Here is a 17728-nt window from a genome sequence, read left to right on the forward strand (position 1 = left end):
GAGTTTAAAATCCATTTAAAACTTGTTAAAAATGGTCATAATTCTTTTCTTTTTCCCTTAAAAAAATAAACTAAATGATTGACGGAAATTAGTTTTTACAAAAGGCCTGAACATGCAAAAGGGTATAAATTTCTTTAATTTCGGTTAAAATGTTTTCTATCAAACATTCATATAAAGCTGGTATGGATATAATAATGTCTATGTAGATCACAGGCGCGTGTCTGTTATGTAGATCGGGATTTAGGATCACATTTTTAAAGAACCGGGTTGGTTTTTCCTGAAGCACGAATTGACAGGCAACCCACACTTAAGCTGGTGCCCATTTTTGAAGAAAAAGAACTAGTTTCAAAACATTCGTTGACCTACATCATCACGTGTATCTCAATGTGTGTGTTGAAGTGTTGTAAAATCTTACACAACTGTCTACACAGAGTTACACGAACTATTAAGGTGAGTCGTTGCAATTAGAGATTTACAAGATATATGATGATTTGCTCATATTTGTTATTTTGTTTTAAAAATGTTGACAGTGTAACGTCGTTATTCAAAATCAAAGCAAATTGTGTGAATCATGAATACGTTGGAATAACTTTAAATGGGTGTGGCGATAATCATTATTATTGATTATAATAATGTCATTAAGCCATACTGTAAATAGATATGATTATAAAAGCTAATTTTTATGTGGTTACAATGGTTACAGCTATATTCTATTGGTGACAAAAGGTAACAGAGGTGACGAGCATTTTTCTGTTTAGCAGGGGGTCTTATTTTATGTGGTAACAATGGTAACGGCTATAATCCATTGGTGACAAGAGGTAATAGAGGTGACAAGCCTTTTTCTGTTTAGCAGGGGGTCTTATTTTATTTGGTTACAATGGTAACAGCTATATTCTCTTTGTGACATAGGGTAACAGTGGTGACACTCATTTTCATGATTTACAGGGGGTCTTTTTTAAATTGGTTACATTGGTAACATTGGTTACAATGGTTACCTAACCCTAACCCTAAACTAACCTAATCCTAATCCTAACCCTAATCCTAACCCTAAACTAACCCTAACCTTAAACTAACCCTAATCCTAACCCTTACCCTAACCCAAACCTAACTCTGTCTTGTAACCAATGTTACCAGTAACCACTGTAACCTGTCACAGATACATTAAAGTTTGACAATCATTCATAATCAAACATTGTTACCGATGTAACCAATGTTACTGGTTACAAATAGAAAGGGGTAAAAGTCAGGACTAATTTCTGGCCATATATGAACTCGAGTATAAGGAACCCGGACATAGCGAATTTACGGCTTATATAACAAATTTTAATTCACGTTTTAGAGAAAATTGCTGCATATAAAGACCATGGCTATAACAAAGCAATTTTAAGACCTGAGCTGGCAAAATTTTAATATGTTTTAACGTTTTTTTCAAAATAACAATTGAAATATTTTCCATTTCTCATTTCACTGTTCAAAAGATACATGTACCTGCACTTTTAAGATGCATATATAAAATCAAATGATAAACAGAATTTTTTTAAAGATTGAAATGAAATGGTTATATATATTAACATTTTTTGTAAATGACGGTAATACTGATTTTATAACTTATGATAGTTTGGAAAACGAATTCGCTATAATATTTCTTACAAATTCATTATAAACGTATAGGTTATAATGAAGTTTTTTCTTTGGTCTCTTGAAATTCATCATGAACAAGTTTTGCTGTATGTACATGTATTTTTAAAGTTAAAGGAAAGCTTCACCATTGCAAGAATGTATATTAAGTCAACGAATGCCTACAATGCGAGTCCTTGACAATGATATCTAACCCAGGCTTTCATTTTGTAAATACCTGTAAATGATCTTAGCTCGATATTTTCAATGAAACATGTTGAGTGATTCTTTTTTATTGTTATTTCAGATCATAAATCATTAAAGTTAAACAGTATTTTGAGAGGGCATTAAACAGAATGCTGGTTTTTGAAGCTGACACAAACAACTTGGCAATATGTGCCATAGTGACGGTTGCCATGCAATTCTCCTTCTTCTTGGTGGCTTGTACATGCAAGTTTGATAAAGTGACAGACTTTGCTGGGGGCACTAACTTTGTGGTTCTTGGACTGCTTACTTTTTTTCTTGCAGAGGTAAGTAAAATCTTTTGGCATTATACTTACATATAAATGTTCTTTATTTTCAAATATGCATGATGATATGCAAATAATCTTTTGTCTTTGATTTAATTGCATAAGAAGTATAGAAAAAAAAGCTAGGTCAACTTGAAAAGCTGATGTTTTAGCAACTGTGGTTTCTTTAAATAATCGATGGTATCAATTTTCGTGGGTATAAAGTGAAAATTACAGTTTCAAGGATACAATGTTAATAGAAATTGCACTTTAATTAACACTTAATTTTGTGGATCAACTGAATAACGAAATCCACAAAAATTGGTATTAAACAAATTTTGATGAAATCACAGTATGTAAAGGAGGTCTCATGAGGATCACAAGAATAAGTGATGATGTAACGTATTGTGTTTAACTCTTGTCAATTGATTGTGACTCATTGTCAGTTATCTCAATTTATCTTGGCAAAATTTGATAAGGGTATTTAAAATATTTGGATATGCATCACCACCTGAATCTATGAAAACTTCAGCAACTATTAATAGATTTATCTTTCTAAGATTGCGATAGATGTGTTTACAATGTTATCATTATATTTGCATTGTCAGACTTGTTGTAGGAAAGACCAATTAGCTCAGAAATTTAGTAATGAACATTGCATGAGCAATCAACATTTCAATCTTATTTTTATTCCTTGTAATTTTACAGTGTGTCCAGTAAAATACATTAAAGATGGTGTATTTCTGGTTTATTGAGGCTAATTATTTTAAACATCTTGAAAACCAATTTTGGGTTTGTTTCATATAAGTTTCATCCTAGAATCAACAATTAATATAACATAGCAAAATCAACATATATGCCACATCTTTAGGCTCTATTACACAGACCATTCCTTTACCATGCATACTTATTGTAGTCTTACAATTTGACTTTCTGTGTCACAAGCAATTATGTACATGTAGTCCACTCTCTAAGATTCAAATGTATATACATAGTACATCTTTCATTTTTTATGTTTTATCAAAGGAAAACTATTCATCTGTTAGTCATCAATGGTTGATGACCGAGAGAATGCCAGCTCATAGGATGTACATGGAAATGTAAAATGTAGCATTAAGCATCTGGCTGTTTCAATGTTTTCACTACTGACTACTGAACTAACTACTGTGATTTCATCAATATTCGTTAAATACCAATTTTCGTGGATTTGGTTCTTTAGTTGATCCACGAAATTAAATGTTCATTGAAGTGCAATTTCTATTAAAATTTTGTATTGATAGGGTCATTGGCCACGAATTTACCTATCCTTGAAACTGTGATTTTCACTTCATCCACAAAAATTAATACCCTTGAATTAATGAAACCACAGTATGTGTAATTTCAGATCAATAGGCTATATGTTAAACCAAATACATTGTATTTCCTGGTGTTTAGTGAGTGCATTCTGCTCTTGTCTGCAGACTTATCAATGGCGGCAGATAATGGTCACTGTTTTCATTACCGTGTGGGGCCTCCGTCTCTCCGGTTACCTGCTGTACAGAATCATCAAGATTGGGGAGGACAAGCGGTTTGACGACAAGCGGGAGAACTGCCTGGCCTTTGCTGGGTTCTGGATTTTTCAGGTACAACATGTCTGTTGTCTGTGTAACTAGTTATATCAGTGGGAGGGGACCAACATGATCAATAGTTTATATAATCTGCCCATTATTTCCATGTTCTTTGCAATTTGTTTTTGCATTATATCTGTAAACCATTTGTGGTTTATATGTTTATGCATCCATCAGTAAAATATAATGATAAGTATAGTTAAACATCTCTCGAGATCTCTCTCTCTCTCTCTCTCTCTCTCTCTCTCTCTCTCAATAATAGATTGACACTAACAGCAGATACCTTTTACAGGCATTCTGGGTGTTTACTGTCAGTCTTCCTGTAATATTCGTGAATGCTCCTGACAGTGCCACCTTTCTGACACCCTCTGACGCTTGGACACCACAGGACATTATTGGGGCTATTCTGTTTGTCACAGGGTTACTCATAGAAACCTTTGCAGATTTTCAAAAGTTTGGATTCAGAAATGATCCAGCAAACAAAGGCAAATGGTGTGATAAAGGTATTTTCTATTTAATGTTTTCAATCTCCATGTACCAATATCTGATTTTGGTATTGGACGATTAAGTACAAAAGCAAGATGTGCTGTGTTCAATATACTTGCTGACTTTTGAGAAAGGGATTTAAATAATTTTCATTTTGGATTCCCTCATTTGATGTTCAGGTGTATGGAAAGTGTCTCGCCATCCCAACTACTTTGGGGAAATCATCATCTGGATCGGAATGTTCATCATCAGCACCAGTATATGTGTGGATGGGAAGTGGGCAGGAGTTCTCAGTCCTCTATTTACCATGGCAATCCTGCTTTTCCTTAGTGGAATTCCTCTGTTGGAGAAAAAATCAGATGAGAGATACAGAAAGTGAGTGCAAACTTGTTTTTATTTGGATTTTTAAAAAAAATTGAATTTGTTTAAACCGGTATATTTTTAATTTTTTAATAATTTCTTAATAATAAGCAATAAGAGTTATAGAGATATTTTGCCAAAAACCACCACATAGAAATATCCAGTTACACTGTATTTCACATAAAAGCAAATCTTAATTCATGTTCCTGTACATATAGTTCCTTAAGAAGAGGCACACATACATGTAGATGTACAAGTGATATATGTATAATAAGTGGTTCTCAGTCTTCATGGTACATGTATGTACATCTATTTGAAAAATCATTGATTACTGTTAGGCATCACAATGAGAGTCACGTTCTCTCTCTTCAGAAACGAGGAATACTTGCAATACAAGAACAGGACCAGTCCCTTGGTTCCCCTACCCCCTCCCTGCTATGGCTGTCTCCCAAGGGCCTTCAAGTGCCTGTGTTGCTGTGAGTTCCCCCTATACAACTATCTAGACCCAGAGGATGAAAGAATCAGCATCAAACCCAGCAATGAGGAACCTTACAATGAAAACGCCAAAGTCTAGTATCTTTGTAAAAGTTATGTTTGTATATTCCTAATTTAAGTGAATGTATTGCTGCATTTTATTTCATTTTGCAGAATTACCATGTATTTAAAATGTGAATGAAATGTAAGGAAACTACATGTAGTTAGCAAGTGACATTCAGCATTTTTGTATATATATAAATCATTGACATTCTTTTTATTTTTTTACCAATTCATGAATTAGTGTTTGAAAAAAAGCCCACTTAGTATATATATCTTTGTAAGTTTATTTTATGTAATCATACTCGTCGATCATTTTGTCTCAAGTCATCAGTGGAATCCAGTTCTCAAATCTTTCCAATTCCTATTAACATTATATCTTGTGTACAAAACAAGTTAATACCAATGTTGCTGGTTACCGTGAACACTAATGCCATTACATGTACATGTAACAAGCCTGTGGACATACATTTTTGGTGCTACTTAAAGGACATGTCTCTGTACCTACATACTAGATGACCATACCTCAGTAGAAACTAATGTTATACATTCTGTTTGGGTCCTACATAAAGCCAAGTTGGGGTGATTGATGGTGCTAGGGTGTGTTTTGTTTTATTGAGTCTTGTCAAAGAATGTTGTTTGACTGGCATGCCCATACAACTTTGTTTAGATGCTGAAAAAATTACACCTTTTTGATTGAAGAAAACCATTTATTAAGTTTACTGTTTAATCTTTGTCAACATTTGTGTGGTGTGTTGATGTTTGTTATGTTAGAAGTATTTTTATATGACTCACATTTGCTGAATTAGATTACCTCACATTGTGGAGTGTGTCTGTTTGTATCATATATGATGAATACATGTAATTCGTGCATTTCTTTTCATGTCAAGTGCCATTCTTACAAAAGACCAAGCACTTCAATTGTAATTTTTTTGTTTGTAAATTTTTTTAACCAAATTTTTTGACATTTTTGGGAAGGGGGGAGTTAAAAGTGTAAGAATATTTCATGCACATCTTGAAATTAGTATGATAGAAATGCTTACTAGATATATGCACAAGCCGATGAACAAGTAACCCAAATTCTGTTGTTTGAAATATAAGATCATTACTGTTTTCCAGTACATGAAGACCATCTACCTCCCTATTCTCTTGATTATAGTTTTATAATAAACTACTTATAGATCTACATGCACTGATTTTAAGAAAAGTAATATATTGTTTTATCAATTTTATCCTGAACAAAACTACCACATTCTTGTTTTGTAAAATTGTTGTAATAAACTTTCCAGCAAAAATGAGTAAAAATGTTTTGATGATAAGGTTTCTGTTTTGACATTTAAGTGAGTATGATGTAGAATTGATGAATGAAGGTCAAGAAAGGATCGTGTGATCTAGAATTGATGACTGAAGGTCAAGAAAGGATCGTGTTAATAAGTTAAAAGGGAAAGACGTTTTTGTTGTACTCTGTAAATTTCTGTCCTCAGAATTATTTCTAACGTGTGTGTGTGTGTGTGGGGGGGGGGGGGTATCCATATCCCAAGTGCCTGTGAAAATTATTTAAAATATATTTTCTCTTGTTTGTCATTATCAGGACTTTCATCGACGGTCAAATTGCCAACTTTGTATTAAAAAAAAGAAGGATAGCGGTAGGGGATGGCAGGTATTAAGCCTATTAATTTTCCGGCAAGGTTCAATCTTGCAGCAAATTGTTGCTAGTTATGAACTTGTACCTTGTACGTGTATTTTGATGTACAAGTATGAGACTTGTTAGTTTTGCTGCATATATTTTTAAGAATCAAAATGGTGTAATGTAAAATTATTTGTCAAGAACCTTTTTGCTTTTTAGCTCATCTGGGCTCAAAGCTCGTTAGCTTTTCTAATCACCTTTAGTCCGGCGTTCGTCCGTTCATCCGTCTGTAAACTATTCATATTTTCGACTTCTTTAGAACCAATTGGAATTAGCTGAAATATTCATCGGGTAAAAGATTCAAATTTGTTTAAATGAAGGGCCAAGGGGTATATAATTTGAAATTTTTGAAAATTTGTTAATATTTTACTAATCTTCTCACAAACTATTGGACAAGAAAAGCTATAACTTGAATGTGTAGAATCGTCCTCACGTAGTGTAGATTCAAGTTTGTTCAGGTCATGATCCCCGGAAGTAGGGTGGGGCCGTAATGGTATTGAATTTTTACACAGGAATATATACAAAATAGAGAGAAATAGATTTTAAAATCTGCAGCAAAACAATTTCGTCAGAAAAGCTGAAACTTGAGTGGAAATATCTTCAGATAACTTGCAGTTTGTTCAAATCATGTAACCCGGGGGAAGGGGAGGGGGTGTTGAATTTTTATATAGTTATAGATGGGGAAAAATCTCTTAATGGTTCTTCTCCAAAACTGAAATTTATGTATTCTGTAAACAGTATAGATTCAAGTTTTTTCAAGTCACGATCTCGAGGGTAGTGCGGGGCAAAATTGGGGATCTTTACATAGAAATAAATAGCGCTAGGCCACAAAATTTAACGTAAGAAAACAATCTAAAAATCAGTGTTATAACTGAGGATAAAACATATACGCAAGCATCCTGAAAAATTGTTGCTTTTGGAGTATACTCGTAGTTTAGATATTAAATGTGATATACTGGGGTCTCGCGTGAGGCTATAAAATCAGCATAGGAATATTAATATATGTAAAATTATGTATTAAAGCATCACAATATGGTTTTAATTGTAAATGTGAAAAAAATGACCATTGAAAATCAACAAAAGTCACCGAATGTTTATCTACATCCACGTAATAATAAAACGACGTAAAAATTCCGATACTACAAAATTTTTATTAAGAAGGCTGTGAGGTCAACAAATTACCTTTCAAATCTGCTTTGACACTTTAAAATATGGTATTTTTTGCCATAAACTAAAAAAAAGATATAAATAAATCCAAATATTTTAGCTTTAAAATTACAATATTTTATTTTATCGCTATATAGATAGCTCTTCGTCTAAAAGAGGTAAATATTGCTTACAAATTGCTTCGACCACTCAACCAAAAAACAAAAAGAAACAAACAGAAACAATGGATATTTTTTATATCAATAATGATTTTCTCATATCCGATAATCGAATTTTTTCATATCAAGAATTAAAGTAGATTTTTTGAAATAAAAAATATCTGATTTAATGATTTTTTAATTTTTTTGGATCAAAATATCATTTTCCGATATCAAGAATTCGAATTATTTACATGTACATATCCATTTTTTTTTTCAAATCAAAAAAATACCCCCAAAATATTCAAACGGCGCCTGATAATAAATTGGAGTTTTTTTTATAGACTATAGAGCTATGAATTACATGTAAGATTAAGAAATAGAGGAAAAGATACTCAATGGCTTTAATTACAAAATCTTATTATAATACTTTATTTTCTCGAAGTTCATTTGACTTGATCGATTCATTAAACGTGCTTGTGAGCGATGCTTGGTTGACTCATTTATTAAGAAAAAACCTAGAAATATTTTTTTATGTAAAGTCCAATTTTATTTTAAAAAAAAAATAAATCAATGATTTTCATTCATAGACGAAATCATTTTTTAAAATAATTGCCTGTATATATCAGCATTTTTTAGAGTTAAAAGCATGTGAGAGATCAAAAAAGGGTCCAACAACCATAAGAATGGGGGTTTTAAAAACATGTACGCGCGTTTTTTTCTTTCTTTTTTTCTTTCTGCATTTCATAGACGTCCGGAACAGTCCATCCAAATTTCAGGGACTGTTCCGCTCTGCTGAACGGGCCTCCCAGAAGTAGGCGACGAAATTAGCCGAGGTTGGCCGAGTGATTGCAGGTATTGGGCGGGTAACGAGTACAGAGAAAATAAACCGAAAGTTAAGTTGCAAAGTGGTCATACGATTTTACAGGTAATAATAACAAACAATATTGCTTTTGCCATAGGGTTTCAGTCAAGCTGACGGCGCCTCATTGTGTTATTAATTCTGCTCTAGAATATAGCTTAATTACTGTTTAATTTTTGTTGACTACCGGTATTTTATTGACTACCGGTGATGTCTGACTGTATAGTCAGACGCCAGGCACAGTGTGGCAACTAATGTTTTTGATTTATTGTGATTTTATTTAGATCTACTCTTCGCAATAATTCACAGAGAGAGTTGACTCTATTACTTTAATTACCTACTTATATCGAGCACTTTCATTCTACTCCAAGCCAAACTCTTAATGCGCACGCACCGGTAATAATAAACACATAAATTAACCCTATATAGGTACAAAAAATGCATATAACTATCAGTCACCTCCTTTGTGGTAGATGGGGTTGGTCACCATACTACCATTTTGACACATGGTACTGCATGTACTTGCCATTTTATAGGCTAATACGTAAGTGCACAAATCATGGTAGCATACATGTACTAGCATTCATGATTTATTTTTAAACTTTAAAACCTCCTCAGAACAGTCGGTCAAAACTATATATTTACATCTACCAAGTATAATTCCCTACAGTATAGTCAGTTCGTTAGCTTTACTGTATAGAAACAGCCAGACTGAAATCTACACGCCCGTAAACGATTGCCCAAAATCTACAGCGGCTGAAACTGACAGGACCGAAATCGATTGGTCGAAACCTACAGCGACCTAAGAAAAATCACGGACTGCACGAAATAATTGTGATGATGTCAGACTCAAAGTCTCACAGGAGACGATTTGGCTGTTAATTTTAGCTAACGTACTTGTGTACATTTTAATAACAATTATAATGTAGTGAGTTTTACTTACTTTGTATAATCAATTTATAAAATTGTTAAAAGAAAGATGTAAATTTAAACAATAAAATGCTTTCTCTGATGATTCATGCGGGTTATGAAGGTAGTGATCATTGCAGAAAAAAATTACATAACCCTGCTAACGCGGATCTAAACCACACCCCACCTCATCCTCTTGGAAAAATCAAACTTGTAAAATGTCCGTAGTAAAATCTATAAAAAAAAAAACGCCTCGGACCTCCAGGCAAACACAATTATCCCTTACACCCCCCCCCCTTCCCTGAAAAAAATGTCTAGAACCACGCATGTTATGGAAAATTTTCCCAAGAGAAAATAATTCCCTTTGGAAATAAATTTTTTCTGTAGGGTACTGTAGAATTTTCTACCATCATTTGTTTAAAAGTACTTTCTGTGGTAATTTGAACGCTAAAAGCGAGAGAATTTAAACAAATCCGGTGTAACGAAGAATACTGATTTGGGTTGAGAGTCGAACTGGGGTCATTTTTCAGCGCTGTATAATGCAGGCACGTAACATCCGGGGGGGGGGGGGGGGGGGGGGCTGGCCCCCCACTTTTTCTCGCAGCAACTGATTTTTTTAAATTTACTTATACAAAATCGACTTATGATGGAGTTGCCCCCCCCCCCACTTTTGTGAGAGTATGTAAAAAATTGATATGAATATATATTGAAGTTAAAGATATACTACGTCAGCCCCCCTCCCCCTTCCCCGGATTAAAATTTTGAAGATTTTGGAAAATTCAAATTTTTTTGTCTTGCTTGTCAAGATTTTTTGGAGTCTGCCCCCCCCCCCCCTTACTTTCAAAAACGATGCTACATGCCTTTAATGGACCGGGTGTGTTTTTTCTCTGTTAAAAATTGAAACCCAAAATTTGCAAAAGGATCTATTGCGAATAACAATTGAATTTACCTATAGGAATGGTATTGGTTTCTGTCTTTACAAAAAGCATATTGATTTCCGTTCCACTTCTTAATTTTAGGCCATATACAGTAAACGCTTAGGTTTTAGTTCTCATAATGTATAGTGTTGGAAAAAAAGTTTCACAGTCAATGTCCGAGCAGTATGAGTAATGGTCGCTTTTTTTTATTTGATTATCTTCAAATTTTATTTTCAGTTTATTTCTATAATACGAAACATGTTCTTTATATATATGCGTTTATTTACAACCAGGGACATATTTAAAATTTTAAAGATCGTTCTATGCGTCAAATGTTTTTTATTATATTGAAACATTAACACAATATCCTTTAAAAAATAAGGAATGGTTTATTTTACTTCATTTCCGTATAGGATAATACTTACGATGATGTAATTCTAACAAATGTCCACAATAAAGGCCAAAAAGGTATTTATTTACTTATATCTTATTCAGTTTCGTAGTAGCAACTATTTAAAGTCTTGCGTGACGCGATTTCAAAGGTCGTAAACCCTTTGACTCTTTACTACAAATAATGCACGTCGCCATAGTTTTTTCATCAGAAATAACAGGAAGAATGATGTTTGTAGATGTAGAAGGATTTTTACGAGGCATTCGAACACTGTGATCATTCACCGTACATTCAACTGAACTATTTTTCTTATTAATAGCTGCATCCTTTGTATAAAGGGACTGACCTGATGCCAAGATGACACGTGGACGGATTTCAAACTCTCACTGACCCGCCCCCCTTTTTGTCTAATCTATACACCTTCCTCCTGCATTTTTGACATAAAATGTCACCAGTGCACACATTCTTTGCAAAAAACGAACTTAATCTACTTTGCAGTATTTCTTTCACAATTGTACAACTCCATATAGATGCTCTAGAAAAACAAACGCAACAATTTTTGCTCGGCATGATTTTTGTTTTATGTGGCGCTTGTGAAGAGTGAATGATTCTTGTCCTCAAACAAAGCGTGCTTACACTAAGGTATAGTTCCGGTTGATTGCTTTTACATGTAGTTAAAGTACACCCCTGCGAATGTTATTGTCATTTAAATTTTAGACCACGTGGTGTTATTTGACCCTTTCAGTTTCGCAGTAAAAATCGTGCCTCGCATTCATAGTCTACTAGTATTTCATAGAATCTAGGTACTTGTAATCAAATATGATTAAAATCTAGTGGTTTATTGATTTTAAACTTTATCTTCATTATTTGGTGGATAAAATGTTTTCTAGAAATAAATGTGACAATACAAAAAATAGTTTTTTTCTCTGTCCAACAATTAACATGCTTTGTAGAGATTCTTTCTGAGGGTCAATTTTCGATCCGCGCCTGACCTAGTAATAGTATCAATAGTGAAAAAGACTATACTATTTTATGCAGAATGTTCCTTGAAAATGGTTCGATATACTAAGTATTTATGCAAGACAGACACCCGTTATTTTTTTTTAAAAACATGTTATTGCACACCACAAGCATCAAACATGGCTATGATTTTATTAAGCAACCCAATGTTTATATTTTCAACCACTCTACATGTGGTTGAACACGAACGATAACTCTGTTCTGAATATTATCGTTAATATAAATAACCGCTATATAGTGAAATAAGACGTACATCTTAAAAGATTGTCATGTTTTAACATAAATCAAAGTAGGATATGATATGAAAAACGACAAGTACTTACGTATTTTGAGAATATTATCCGAACACTTATACTTCCGCTCGAAATTTTACAGGAACTGAACAAATCTCGGTGAGGTCTTGTGATCTTTCATTCGAGCATCTCTGGATTTATTACATACTTAGCAACGATAAAGAAAATATTCCGAACACATTTGCAGGGGTGAAGTATATGCAGGTACTTTTTCCATCGATATTTTTAATTCAATGAGAAAATGTGCATTTAAAGAACGATCGACATTAAATATACAAAATGCACAATTCTGCATAAAAAAAGAAAAGGTGTTTATAAATGCCGTTTATTTTTAAAAAGAAAAAGTATGCTTGCAGATGGAATCGATCCAGGACACAAAGGCATCACATGTTACATGTACATGGCAAGCGGTGTAACCTACTGAATTATTCAAAACTTACACGCATCGGCCTAAATATAGACCACTATGATAGAAATCAGTTTCCGCAATTTTTGTCAGTTTTTTTTGTGCAAAACTCGACCGCTAGAGTACCCTTAAAGAAATTCTATCTTCTTCTTTTTTTCCCCTTTTAACAAAACCTATCAAAATATCTTAGATTTGTTAGGGGCAGGCCGGTTCTGAAGGATATCCGACGATAAATATGCAAACATAAGGGAAATATACAGTAAATGTAAATGTAGAGTTCTGAATAAATTTAGTAAAGCGCGATTTATATGTATCTACTTTTGAATTGATAAATTTACGTATCAGAATGTCTATGCGTTTATAATGTCCGATATTTATATGCCGACATGGCTGAACAATTTTAAGTTTTAGGGTGCTCCTTACGATTTGAAATGGTTTCTCAAATCAGCAGAAAATTACTTGGTTATGATAGATAGCATGATGCGTAAGAGGTATATAAGTCAAACAGGGAAAATATGCAATTTTGATAAACAATTGTGATTTTCAAAAATTTAATTCAGTTAATATGAACAAAAGCCCCAGGCGGATTCGAACTCATGGTCTGCGGTTCACAAGCCCGATACTTTAACCACTGAGCTATGGTGATATTCAACCAAAACAGTGGCAGAAAATTAAATTTTAATGTTTTCCCAGAAAACTCAAATTAACATGTATCTTGTTTTTTATTTCGTTTCAGAATTTACAAGCACTCAAGTGGAATAATGACTACAAATGAAAATGGAGAAGAAATCGATCAAATGCTTTTTCCTGATGAAATTAAGAAATACTCTTCGTTTATTCTAGATGATAACATCACAACAGATGGTAAAATAAACAACATATTACGAAAACTTATAGATGATTACCAGTGTGGTTTTGATAGTGACGAGGAAAATGTCAGAATTTTAAACTTCATTTCATACCTTTACTGGAGAAAACGCGATGGGGAGAATGCTGAGTCTTTTGCCGAAAAAGCAAAATCTTTCCAAACAAACAGCTTAATCACTCTCCATAATGCGATAATATTTCACCGTGATTCTAATGAGATATCACAGTGCAAGGCATTAATGGAACAAGCTAAAAGTTTACGCCAAGACAAAAAATATAAGCAGCTGAAAGCATTTGCAAGAGCAGAAATTGCCTACTGTTATTCAAGAATGGGCCCAGAATACCATGAAAAGTCTCAGCAATTATTCCGTAAAGCAATAGATTCCTTTTATTTTCTGGAAAAACATTACCTGTGGGAGTTTGGCTTAGCAATGTCACTAAGGAGGCAAGCAAATATTTTTGCAATGAGAAGCCCAAGCGATTTCAACCCTAAAGAAAAAAACCAAGAGGCGATACTTATTCTAGAGCACATAACCCAAATGTGTGTTGATAGAAAACTTGCAGCAAGAGCATGGGTCGAATTAGGACTTATTATGGCGTCCGGAGAATGTGACAACATGAAGTTGAATTGTGAGGGGTTTTCTAGTGAAGAGTGTTTCCACAACGCATTAATTCTTTGCCCTAACGCTTATTTTGTTTTGCAGCGGTATGGACAACATTTACGTTATCTTCGAAAATTTAACGAATCAAAAAGATTTTTAGAAAAATCTATTAGCATCCAAGACACGCAATTTGCTCGACATCACCTTGCTTTGACATTAATAAAATTGGTTTTGAAAAGTGATTCTAACACTAATAAGGTAACTGGAATCTATCAAAGAACAATATCAAAGAAACCATCGAAATCAGAACCTAACTCCTTTTGGGGATCAAAAATGTCAATATCATCCCCAAAAAAAGTCCAGCGTTTCCCCAACCACCCATTTTTAAAAGAGGCAGTTGTCCACTTGAAGAAAGCTTTAAATATGAACGAAGACTTTGATAAGGCTAGATATGATCTAGGACTAACGTACCGTTATTTAGGTGAAAATAAAGAAGCCCTTAAATGCTTTTCAAGAATAACCTCTGCGAGATGGGGTAAATCATCGGAATATAAAGTCATCATTATAAATGCTTACGAACAACAAGGTATATGCAGTCTCGAACTGGCAGAAATGGCAACAAATGAGAAAGAAAAAACGGAACTTAAAACGAATGGCCAACGGCTACTTTGGAAGTCCTTAGAAGTAGCATCTCTGGTCATTAAAACATTGCCTTATTTTAAGGAAACAAATGCCGCTTTACCAACACTTAAGGAATTGCTAACAGAAAATGAAGACCCAAGGAAATTTTCTAAAGAAATGGCTAGACTTTACGATTTGGTCCATGACCACGATAAAGCCACAGACTTGTGCCATCATCTGCTTCAAATAGACAATACAGACTCTTTTGCAATCCGCAAAGTTGTTCAGGAATATGCTCGTGTAAAAGATTTTGATAATGCAATACACACACTGTTCTTGCTTCGATGTACAAAACAGTCCGATTCACTGGAGAAAGACTTATACCTAACCACCTTTCTGGAAGGAGCAAAATACAGCCACGAAAACGGGGATGACGAGGAAGCTAAACTGCGCTTCATACAAGCATACAATGTAGCTTCGTACGACAAAGAATGCAAGTGTTTATCCGAATGCAGTTGCTGTGACGTATTTGTCTTTTGTGTCGAACATTTGGATGACGTATGCGCATGCGAACTATCTTACAATCATCTAGTACCTTGTATTTCTTCTATGTTTGGAATCAACATTTACTTTAATGATACTTTATGCGTAGGTGGTACACTCAACCAATCATACATGATAAAAATGATAGAAGAGGCCAAGTATATCATGCCCATTATCAATGGAGGTCCAGCCGATCATAGTAACACCAGTTTGGGATGTCTTCTCTATGAAAAAATTGAATTGCATCGGGAGAAAGTTATCCCTATCACTTTCGGAAATAACAACCATTCAATTAAACGCTCAGTTGTAGTGAATGGAGAATCCTGTACACAATTCGACACGGCTGCAAACACAATTAGTGATCTGTTATCAAATATCGTTATGGAAATGTCAAAGATTTCTTTGAAATAAGTATTAGCTAATATCTTATACTTGTAAAGGGTATAGTATTTATGCCTCATATCGAAACGAGATCGGGACATGTGTAAAAGACAGTACATGAACTTTTTTGTATTAGTAAGATTTAGTTACAGTATTTGAAAGGATTGATGGAATGTTTTAAGATACCGTTTAAAGGAATATATTTTTTTATAAGTTAAACGCAAGACATTGATGAAAATAGTTAATAGTAATCGCCAAGCTATGGAGAAATATGAACAGCTGAAAGCATTTGCAAGAGCAGAAATTTGCTATTGCATTTTCTAGAGTGGGTCAAAGACAGCATGAAAAAGCTCCCCAATCATATCGGAAGGCAATAGTTTACACGTGCTTTTCAAAACCAAGTCATTACATTTAGAAATGTAGGTTAGCCGTATCAATGAAAGGACAGGCAAACAGTTTTTCAATGAGAAGTCAGACAAATTTCAAACCAGAAGAAAAAAATCAAGACAATACTTAATATAGAGCACAAGAAGTGATATCACAACGAATTTCTTTCTAAACGCTTCATTTGTTCCACAAAGATATGAACAGAATTTGTGGTATGGTTCACCGAATATTAATCTAAAGAATTTTAGATAAATATCCAGGAAACACAATTTGCACAACATCACCGCTGTGACAGTAACAAAACTGGTTTTGAAAAATGTGATTCTTAATGTGAAGGTATCCTACTATCTACCAAAGAACGACATGAAAGAATGTACTAAAGCCAGGATAAAGGACGCTGGATGGTCAACAAACTCAACCAACAGATCTACTTTAATTTATTAGGAATAATTTTCAAAGTTTAAAATAATGGTTATTTAAGAAAAATTCCCCAAAATTTTAACATTTAAGTTTATATGTTTTTCTCATATCTTTAGACAAAGCTCTTATTTTTACAGAAATATATATTGTTTAAAAATGTTCACAATCATCCATCCCTAAAAACTTCTTTTGGAGAAATCTAAAATTTTAATATCATCCCCTAAAACAGTCCGACGACCAGAGAGTTTTCTGACAACTTACTGTTAAATATGCAGTTAGACACTCTGTGAGACCACTACAAATGGACGAAGATTTTGTTAAATTAGGCTGGACTTGATATAGGACTTACATAACTTCTTTGCAACAGAGATGTTCTTTTATATCCATATTTGCGAAGAACATCATATCTATGAATCATATTGATGCATGGACGTTGACAAAATCATTAGTCACGGACAACGTGTGTCAGTGTAATGGCGTGAAAAGCATCCTAGTATTTGAGCTTTAAAATGTAAATATTATCTAATACATTTATTGTATCTTTATACAGAGATCTTCTTCTAAAGGAGATAAATATGGTATAAAATTGCCACGCATCCATGCATCTAGCTCTCTTTAATCTTGATAAAGACTCTTCCTTACATTTTTGAAATTTAATCTTTCTTTTCGATTAACTCTTTTTTGTACATGCTAATGAGAAGTTATGAGTAGTTTTTGTGTTTCTTTGTGTTATTGTATTGTTTAATATGTATGTACATGTAAAACCGTTTTGAATTAAAAATCATTAGATCGATTCATGCAGACCTATGCTGCAGATATATCCAAACTATTGTATATACATGTATATATGTAATAAGTGAATGTATTAATTGTATATTCCATGCAAACTCGAGATAAAAAAAAATCTAAAATGCGTGATGGCTTGTTTGACAACTGGTCATAACATATACTATATTATAGCATGCATTTTTTATTTGTCAGTCATTTACTTTTCAAGAAACCATT

At 33.6% G+C, this 17728-nt stretch overlaps 2 protein-coding genes and 1 long non-coding RNA gene across 4 annotated transcripts; 2 read left to right on the forward strand and 1 right to left on the reverse strand.

Moving 5' to 3' along the window:
* The first annotated feature begins 321 nt into the window (after positions 1-321).
* On the forward strand, positions 322-5358 carry LOC105346747 (uncharacterized). The gene is made up of 6 exons (XM_066078394.1): positions 322-450; positions 1925-2147; positions 3587-3748; positions 4026-4236; positions 4399-4594; positions 4952-5358. The coding sequence occupies exons 2-6, from the start codon at positions 1974-1976 to the stop codon at positions 5151-5153; spliced, it is 945 nt and encodes a 314-aa protein (XP_065934466.1). The 5' UTR covers positions 322-450; positions 1925-1973; the 3' UTR covers positions 5154-5358.
* On the reverse strand, positions 4447-11635 carry LOC136273602 (uncharacterized). Its single transcript, XR_010711772.1, has 2 exons — positions 11530-11635; positions 4447-4559 (listed from the first exon to the last, which is right to left on the reverse strand). It is a non-coding gene; the product is annotated as an uncharacterized lncRNA (long non-coding RNA).
* On the forward strand, positions 8444-17701 carry LOC117692785 (uncharacterized). Of its 2 annotated transcripts, none has more exons than XM_034481788.2 (2): positions 8444-9032; positions 13639-17701. In XM_034481788.2, the coding sequence occupies exon 2, from the start codon at positions 13664-13666 to the stop codon at positions 15944-15946; it is 2283 nt and encodes a 760-aa protein (XP_034337679.2). In that variant the 5' UTR covers positions 8444-9032; positions 13639-13663; the 3' UTR covers positions 15947-17701. The 2 variants fall into 2 exon arrangements, with proteins under 2 accessions (XP_034337679.2, XP_065934465.1); XM_066078393.1 differs by having other exon boundaries at positions 13746-17701.
* Positions 17702-17728: the final 27 nt, after the last annotated feature.

This window comes from Magallana gigas, chromosome 3 (assembly GCF_963853765.1).
Source record: "Magallana gigas chromosome 3, xbMagGiga1.1, whole genome shotgun sequence".
Classification (NCBI taxonomy): domain Eukaryota; kingdom Metazoa; phylum Mollusca; class Bivalvia; order Ostreida; family Ostreidae; genus Magallana; species Magallana gigas.

What these genes read in the sequence shown, in the direction of transcription:
- LOC117692785 (XM_034481788.2), top strand. Translation starts at nt 13,664, where the DNA reads ATGACTACAAATGAAAATGGAGAAGAAATCGATCAAATGCTTTTTCCT.
- LOC105346747 (XM_066078394.1), top strand. Translation starts at nt 1,974, where the DNA reads ATGCTGGTTTTTGAAGCTGACACAAACAACTTGGCAATATGTGCCATA. An exon ending in TTACTTTTTTTCTTGCAGAG is followed by an intron (nt 2,148 to 3,586) that starts GTAAGTAAAATC and finishes TCTTGTCTGCAG; the next exon opens with ACTTATCAATGGCGGCAGAT. An exon ending in AGGCAAATGGTGTGATAAAG is followed by an intron (nt 4,237 to 4,398) that starts GTATTTTCTATT and finishes TTTGATGTTCAG; the next exon opens with GTGTATGGAAAGTGTCTCGC.